General features: G+C 41.4%; 1 protein-coding gene across 1 annotated transcript; it reads left to right on the forward strand.

The window, feature by feature from the left end:
* Positions 1–3,347: 3,347 nt before the first annotated feature.
* Positions 3,348–7,574, forward strand: arpc4 (actin related protein 2/3 complex, subunit 4). The gene is made up of 6 exons (XM_039011177.1): positions 3,348–3,456; positions 5,792–5,910; positions 5,995–6,106; positions 6,450–6,545; positions 6,758–6,928; positions 7,015–7,574. The coding sequence occupies exons 1-6, from the start codon at positions 3,454–3,456 to the stop codon at positions 7,018–7,020; spliced, it is 507 nt and encodes a 168-aa protein (XP_038867105.1). The 5' UTR covers positions 3,348–3,453; the 3' UTR covers positions 7,021–7,574.
* The last annotated feature ends 1,528 nt before the right edge of the window (positions 7,575–9,102 follow it).

The raw sequence follows: 9,102 nt of genomic DNA on the forward strand, positions 1-9,102 counted from the left end.
TCTTTTTTGCATTTTGTGACAAACATAGAAACATTTGTATTTAAGGCGTTAGATTTGAATGTGAGGATAATTTCCTCCACTCTCTTTAGACCAATGTCAGAATACTATTGAGTATCTTATATTCTTTAATTATGCATGTTGGACTCATTTGTTTTTCAATGAGACAAGCAATTTCAATGAGTTTCTCCCCATATTGTTCAGCTTCATTTTCTGGTTGGTCTCATAGCTGTGGGAAGAAGGGGTGCTGCAGCGCCTGCTGAAAAATCGGGAATAATAAAAATAATTACATTAAAATTACAAATGTAATGGACTGGGCCCTTATTAGTACTGTATTAGCAGACGGATATAATTCTGTGGCGCAGCAAACTTGAGTGATTTGGAGCACATGGTAACTGTTAATCTTTCTTGTATTTTGTTTAATTGGAAGTGTATATCCTGCCCAGTGGCTCAGTTTTGGTACATTATTATTATTTTTTACTATACAGCTAACCATCCTAAAATCTCAATAGGTGTTAGGTGTAACATTAACATTAGCCTATAGGCCTGCTATGCTACGCTATTAGTATGCAGGCAATTCGTTTTAAAACAGCCATACAAATCTAGCTTTTAGTCCATCTCAAACTTTAATATATTTTTAGAAACTATAACCTAAATGCATTATCTCCAACTTGGCCCAATTTCCATTTTCCCACCCCGACATAGCCTACAAAGCTAGAACTGGCCCTGCGTCTCAACCAATAGCCAATATAGGCTAAATATCCCACTACAGCAACTTCCAGAAAGGATCAGGCTCTTGGGCTTTGTGGTGGCTACTCTGGTTTGGGTGTCCTCGGCAAAATGGTGTCGCTGTAATCAAGTGGTCACATATCGTTCTGGGTTCCACTGTGCAAGGTCTGTGGAGTTTTATGAACATCAACGCAGACATTCATTTATATATATTTTTCAACGTTCTGATCTTAACTTGTCAGGCATCCAACGGGCCTCCGCAGTGCATACATGTAGCCTACATATTTATTTGGTTTGTCATTCTATTTTATTTTTTTCTATTACTACACTGCATCTTCAGAGTCTCTCATTCTCTTCTGTTGTCAGTTCACATGACATGTCTTTAGTGGTGGCCTGAGGGTAGGAGCAAATTACACAACAGGGCAATTCAAGTGTGTAACGGTACAATCGTTTTCAAGATCATATGTAGTTTAGTCAATTTACACATGGGGCTTGCACACTCAACAAATGCAAATAATGATGCAGAAAAATGAATCCATGCTTTTGTTACTTCTAGGTTAGACTACTGCAATGCTCTACTTTCCAGCTAACGTACCCGGATAAAGCACTAAATAAACTTCAGTTAGTGCTAAATACGGCTGCTAGAATCCTGACTAGAACCAAAAAAATTGATCATATTATTCCAGTGCTAGCCTCTCTACACTGGCGTCCTTTTAAGGCAAGGGCTGATTTCAAGGTTTTACTGCTAACCTACAAAGCATTACATGGGCTTGCTCCTACCTATCTTTCCGATTTGGTCCTTCCATACATACCTACACGTACGCTACGGTCACAAGATGCAGGCCTCCTAATTGTCCCTAGAATTTCTAAGCAAACAGCTGGAGGCAGGGCTTTCTCCTATAGAGCTCCATTTTTATGGAATGGTCTGCCTACCCATGTGAGAGACGCATACTCGGTCTCAACCTGTAAGTCTTTACTGAAGACTCATCTCCTCAGTAGATCATATAATTGAGTGTAGTCTGGCCCAGGAGTGTGAAGGTGAACGGAAAGGCTCTGGAGCAACAAACCGCCGTTGCTGTCTCTGCCTGGCCAGTTCCCCTCTCCACTGGGATTCTCTGCCTCTAACCCTATTACAGGGGCTGAGTCACTGGCTTACTGGTGCTCTTCCATGCCGTCCCTAGGAGGGGTGCATCACTTGAGTGGGTTGAGTCGCTGACGTGGTCTTCCTGTCTGGATTGGCGCCCCCCCTTGGGTTGTGCCGTGGTGGAGATCTTTGTGGGCTATACTCGGCCTTGTCTCAGGATGTATATCCTGCCTGTTTGGCCCTGTCCGGGGGTATCATCGGATGGGGCCACAGTGTCTCCTGACCCCTCCTGTCTCATCCTCCAGTATTTATGCTGCAGTAGTTTATGTGTCGGGGGTCTAGGGTCAGTCTGTTATATCTGGAGTATTTCTCCTGTCTTATCCGGTGTCCTGTGTGAATTTAAGTATGCTCTCTCTAATTCTCTCTTTCTTTCTTTCTCTCTCTCGGAGGTCCTGAGCCCTAGGACCATGCCTCAGGACTACCTGGCATGATGACTCCTTGCTGTCCCCAGTCCACCTGGCCGTGCTGCTGCTCCAGTTTCAACTGTTCTGCCTGCGGCTATGGAACCCTGACCTGTTCACCGGACGTGCTACCTGTCCCAGACCTGCTGTTTTCAACTCTCTTGAGACAGCAGGTGCGGTAGAGATACTCTCAATGATCGGCTATGAAAAGCAAACTGACATTTACTCCGGAGGTGCTGACTTGTTGCACCCTCCACAACTACTGTGATTATTATTATTTGACCATGCTGGTCATTTATGAACATTTGAACATATTGGCCATGTTCTGTTATAATCTCCACCCGGCACAGCCAGAAGAGGACTGGCCACCCCTCATAGCCTGGTTCCTTTCTAGGTTTCTTCCTAGGTTTTGGCCTTTCTAGGGAGTTTTTCCTAGCCACCGTGCTTCTACACCTGCATTGCTTGCTGTTTGGGGTTTTAGGCTGGGTTTCTGTACAGCACTTTGATATATCAGCTGATGTAAAAGAGCTATAGAAATACATTTTATTTGAAATATCTAATGGGACAGAATCTGGCTCTGGAGCAGAACCTTGCACACTGCAGCTCTTTTAGAATCACAAAATTAAATCGTTAATAATACAGAATCAGATTATTGTACCATAAAACCCGCTAAAATTATGGAAACAGACCTTTGTAAATTTCCCCCCTATTGGCAAAATAGTGGAGAGATCCTTTTACCTTATAAGGAAGAAAATACCAGTCAGACACGTTTTAGATTGATAAAAATAATGAGACAAAATCCTTATCATTCAGTTTAACCATTTCTTGATTGAGTACTGTTCTCATATGAAGAATGAGAGAACCCAAAATAATCCAGAATTCTATTTTATATGAACATTTTGCTACTTGTGAATTATATTATCAAAATGTTCTCATCCTATGTAAATTGGGAAATTGTGTAACCAAATAATGAAAACCACCAACAATTACTTTTTTAAATAAAATACAAGTATTACATGTTTGTCTGCTACATTCAAACAATTAATTGTATAGAAAAATCTTTGTTTTAACGATATAGGCTCCCCTATGAAGTTTTGTATATAGTATGTTCCAGTGAGCGCAGAGGGTCACGGAAGAGCCTTAGTAAGTGTACTTCCGTCTTCCCCCAGCGCATACAGAGAAATGGTAAGAGAATGTAGCTATCATTTTTATAATGAAAATAAAGACATTTCGACATTATTTTAACATCAGTCATACGATGAGCAGTATGTCGAGCCTTGCTTGCGTTAATGTGTATGTTTATTGCTAGATTTGGTTTGGTAGCTAGCTAGCTTAGCTAACGTCAGTTAGCATCCCCACCCAAAAGTGAGAATCTGTTTTTAGGCAGTGATGTAGCTAGATACAAGGTTAGTTTGCTAGTTAGGCAGTTGGTGCCAAATACTGTAAACTAAAGTATCCTTTCAAATGTATGCATAAATATAAACATACATTTTCGGGTAACTATTAGCTAGCTATCTATCTTCACCATGAAGCAGGGAACTCACGTCTGTTTTTTTTACGTCATCTATCAAGCTGGTATATAAAAAAATGATTGCCATGAGTAAAGATCCCCATGCCACGTTGAAAATATATCGAAGACAAGCTGGTAGGAGAGGCTAACTAGTTAGCAGAAATCTCTAATCTCAGGCAGCCAGCCTAGGTATTTAAGAGGTATGCAAGGACCTGTCTCAACATTTGCTTTCATTTGTCCTCACCACCTAGCTAGCTATGCACTTGCATCTTGCCTAAATTATTTTGCTTTGCAGTAGGTAGGTCCAAAGTCTATATTTCTCTTAATTGCACTTCACACACATAGGGTTGCAATAAGACTTGCCCACTGAAATGTCCGTCTCCATTTACATCAACGGGGCTGTAGTGGAGCGGGTTTGAGAGCTCAGATTCTCAAAAAGTTCTACAGCTGCACCATCGAGAGCATCCTGACTGGTTGCATCACCGCTTGGTATGGTAACTGCTTGGCATCCGACGCAAGGTGCTACAGAGAGTAGTGCGTACAGCCCAGTACTTCGCTGGGGCCAAGCTTCTTGTCATCCAGGATCTCTATATCTGGCGGTGTCAGAGGAAGGCCCTAAAAATTGTCAAAGACTCTAGCCAGCCAAGTCATAGACTGTTCGCTCTGTTACCGCGCAGTACCGGAGCGCCAAGTCTACATCCAAAAGGCTCCTTAACAGCTTCTACCCTGCAAGCCATAAGACTGCTGAACAGTTAATCAAATGGCTACCCAGACTATTTGCATTGACCCTCTTTTTTACACTGCTGCTACTCGCTGTTTATTATCTATGCATAGTCACTTTAGCGCTACCTACATGTACATATTACCTCAACTAACCTGTACCCCTACACGTTGACTCAGTACCGGTACCCCCTGTATATAACCTTGTTATTTTGTGTTTATTTGACTTTAGTTTATTAAAAAAAAAAAAAAAAAAATTATAAATTAAAAAAAAAATGCATTGTTGGTGAAGGGCTTATGAGTGAGGATCATGTGTCGCATGTGACAAATAACATTTAAAATCAACATTTGTCTCTGCCCAAATCAGATGCAGACTGGATTGAAGTAGCTAGATATTGTCATTCTGAAAATGCATGTAGTGGCAGTGCACTCTACTGGCCTTAGGCCAGAGCCAATGTGTACACACCATCCTTATCTATTATAGGCATTATTCAATGGAAAACATAGCAAACATTTCTAAAAACCTGTTTTTGCTTTGTCATGTGGTATTATGTGTAGATTGAGGGGGAAAAAACTCTTTAATCTATTTTAGAGTAAGGCTGTAATCAAACAAAATGTGGAAAAAGTCAAAGGGGAACTTGCTTAGTTAACATTTTTAAAAGGTGGTCTGAATACTTTCCGAATGCACTGTACTCATGTGGTCAATATACTTCCTCTTTCTCCATTTGAGGGACTCCTGGATTTATCAATTTAATGGTGACTTGTTTTGCATTTGGGTTGTTAGGCCTATTTGAACTTTTACTGACTGTTTGAGTTTCTGTGATGGTGAAACCAGTGTTGAGCTGTTAGAAACTGCAGTATCAAATACGCACTGCTGAGCTACGTGTTGTCAGCCCAACCATGAGCCATGAGCCAGCCCAACCATGAGCCCAACCATGAACCATTGCTATGGAAGACACAGTATGCCAAGAATTTTAGCTGCAGGTCTAGGCCTGCATGCCTGACAGTACTTTTGCCCTCAGTTTGTAAGGAGAGGTGGTGGTGTAGGAATATGGGTAAGGGCCTTTTTAGCTAATAGTTTTAGAGGATAGTAGGGTGGAGTGAGGCGGTATTTGGTGGTAAGAGAGGCAGAGGCTGCGGTCCAGTTCACTCCCCCTCTTGGATTTAGGGAAGGGGCCTCTTCAATATAGTAGCTAAGTAAAGCGTGGTAGGGGTATTTGGCGAAGTGTATGGGAGATATCCCCTCATCTTCTCATTTTTCTTTCTCCTCTTCCTCTCTTTCTCCCTCAGACAGCAACTCTGCGCCCGTACCTCAACGCTGTGCGTGCCACGCTGCAGGCCGCCCTCTGTCTGGAGAACTTCTCCTCTCAGGTGGTGGAGCGCCACAACAAGCCAGAGGTGGAGGTCCGGTGAGTCCCTGTGTCTGTCTGTGTGTGCGGGATAGTGTGTGTTTTGGGGTATTTGACCTTGCACGTGTATGCTATCCCCCTCAGGAGCAGTAAAGAGTTGCTGCTGCAGCCAGTCATCATCAGTCGTAATGACAAGGAAAAGGTTCTTATCGAGGGCTCCATCAACTCAGTCCGAGTCAGCATCGCTGTCAAGCAGGTCAGTGAGACTACTTATTCCAACGTGTTTAACTTGTCCTTCTGTGCAGTTGACAGGCTTGATTTTGGTGACTTTCATGCTTTATTCATATTTAGGGAACACCTATCTTTTCCTCCGTCATTGTCGTTACCCTAACAGAAGTGCAGAGATGTAAGCTCAGCTGTACCCTTTTCCCCCCCTGTTATGTGAGGATGATTGTGTGCTGGTTTGTCGTAGACATGAAATGTATACTGTGATTAGTTGTTTTTTACTACCTGGTGTATGATTGCTGGCTTTTAGAGCTGTAGCCTGTGATTGGTGGGTGCTAAGTCTGACTGCTGTGTGATTTGCTGTGTCCCTGAAGGCAGATGAGATTGAGAAGATCCTGTGCCATAAGTTCATGCGCTTCATGATGATGAGAGCAGAGAACTTCTTCATCCTGAGGAGGAAACCAGTGGAGGTGAGAAATGAGAGGGACTGGTGGTGCAACCAACAGTTTGAGTTGAAACATTAGGATAATGTTTGTTCCCCTCTTAGAGAACTCAAGTGGTCATATTTTCACACTTTCAAATAAAATATTTACATAGAAAACATTTTGCAGTGCAAAGAGCAAAACGGTCTCAGTGTTTACTCATCATTCCCCTCCTCCCCCTCTCCTTCATTTGTCCGCAGGGCTATGACATCAGTTTCCTCATCACCAACTTCCACACAGAGCAGATGTACAAGCACAAGCTGGTGGACTTTGTCATCCACTTCATGGAAGAGATTGACAAGGAGATCAGTGAGATGAAGCTGTCTGTCAACGCCAGGGCCCGTATCGTCGCTGAGGAGTTCCTCAAAAACGTGAGTCCTGTCTGTCTCTTTTACTTTCTGTCTTTTCACCTAGAAGTTTTCATTTGACCTGACATCCATGTTTTTGACTTACGCAGTTCTAAGGAAATTCCCAAACATTCCTTACGCTGATCACAACTGTCAACATGGTTTCTTGGAGGGTGCGCATCACAGGACAGAGAGAGAAGGGGCAAAAGTGTGACCAGTCAATCGCAGTAGAAAAAAGTAAAGACTCGTCAGACCAATGGGGTGTGGCCCTTCATCATTAAGGTATCCCTGTGCTCAAAAATATTGATGTTTGTACATAATGAATATTCACAGCCTCATTTAATTTCTGCTTTTAGAACAAAGCTTTAAATCAGGGTGGGTCCTTAAAATGAAACCTTAATCAATATTAATGAGCACAGGGAAATTCAGAGATTTTGTTTTTGATAATGTAAAAGGTTTATTTTACTTTTTTTATATAAATATTATATGCACACCATTTTTTTTGCTATGTTTTTGTTATTACAAACATTCAAACCTGAGGAAAAATGAATTGGTGCACTTGTTTCTTGTCTTAATACACACAGAGCAGACCCTATCATTGATGGAAATGATTGTGATGATAATAGTGCTGGCAGTGATGATGAATAAACCCCTTTATTGTTTGTTTGTATTTGGTGTATTATTTATGGAAAAAAGACATTACACTACATTCTTTTATGAATGAATCATTAACTATTTACATAGGGGGGAATTCCTAAATGGGACTTAAATTTTACCGCATTCTGACCTTGAACTTAAGCATGCATGTGCCAGCCAGGTATTTGTTTGGGATGGAGATTGCAGAAATGGAGGTGTGGCAGAGGTGTGTTTACAGATATGCTTATTCTGACTGACTTGAATTCCACCACCTTTATGCACGAGGAACAATGAATGTCGAGTAACCTGTCAGTTCCAAGTGGAAAAACATTACTTTTTTCAGACAAATAACACCATTCTCCATGCCCTGTAATTTACAAATTGATAAGAGCTATTAATAAAAGCTAGGTAAATGAGTTAATCTGGATAAGGGGATTGGAAATGTAAATTACAATTATTTTAGATCTATTTAACCTTATCATCACTGGAGATGTGAAACCAGTCATTTGGCAGCAAACTGAAGCGTATCACCTTTTTCACAGAAAAGTTTATGAAATGCTGTTCTTATAACTTGCAGGGATGTAATTGAGACCCAACCTATAGGCTTCTGTAGCCATGCACACATGACAGTATAGCGGCATTTCTGATTTCTAGAATGTCTTAATTAAACGCCTGGACTTTCCACCAGTGGAGGCTGCTGAGAGGAGGACGGCTCATAATAATGGCTGTAATGGAATCGAAGACAAACGTGGTTTCCATGTGGTTGATGCCATTCTATTGACCCCATTCCAGCCATTATTATGAGCCGTCCTCCCCTCAGCAGCCTCTGCTTTCCACTATTTATTTTTTTAACAATTTGAAGTGTTAAATATTAGCCACTATTGATAGCCACCGTCAGTTAGACCCACATACATTTATAACTCTCACGTTTGTGTTAGTTTACCTTTCTTTCCTCTCACGTTTGTGTGGTTGTTCCTGAGGATCGCTAGCAGTAGTGGATCATATTAGGCTAACTAACGTATTACAAATTGTGCAACAATTTGGGATAGGTAGTCTATTTGAATCATTATGGAACACAGACCATACTTAGCCGTTTAAACCTGGAGCTTGGCTTTGGTGGTATACCATGTTTTGGAATAAGCCCAAACATTGTTTAATACCATCAAAACTATGTCTTCAAAGTTTTTAAAAAGTAACTACAAATATTCAAATGTATTTAAGTTAATGCTTGCAGTCCAGTGGAGGCTGCTGAGGGGAGGTCTGCTCATAATGTGTTTGATGATACCTTTCCATTTATTCTGCTCCAGCCATAACCACGTGCCCGTCCTCCCCAGTTAAGGTGCCACCAACCTCCTGTGCTGCAGTCAACTTGTGCAATAGATTAGGAAATAAAGCAGATTGCGTTCTTCATTTCACCTGTCACATTATTTAACATTAAGAAGCTTAGCGTAGTTCCCCAGAACAGTTGAGCCAGTCACGTGTGGTATTCAATTCACTACTAGATGTTTGCCATCAGATATAACGGCTGACGTGCTTTAGAAGTTAAAAAATATATAATCTGA

This window comes from Salvelinus namaycush, chromosome 2 (genome assembly GCF_016432855.1).
Source record: "Salvelinus namaycush isolate Seneca chromosome 2, SaNama_1.0, whole genome shotgun sequence".
NCBI lineage: Eukaryota > Metazoa > Chordata > Actinopteri > Salmoniformes > Salmonidae > Salvelinus > Salvelinus namaycush.

Coding starts and splice junctions, on each gene's coding strand:
- arpc4 (XM_039011177.1), top strand. Junction 5,911..5,994: donor AAGCCAGAGGTGGAGGTCCG/GTGAGTCCCTGT, acceptor TATCCCCCTCAG/GAGCAGTAAAGAGTTGCTGC. Junction 6,546..6,757: donor TGAGGAGGAAACCAGTGGAG/GTGAGAAATGAG, acceptor ATTTGTCCGCAG/GGCTATGACATCAGTTTCCT.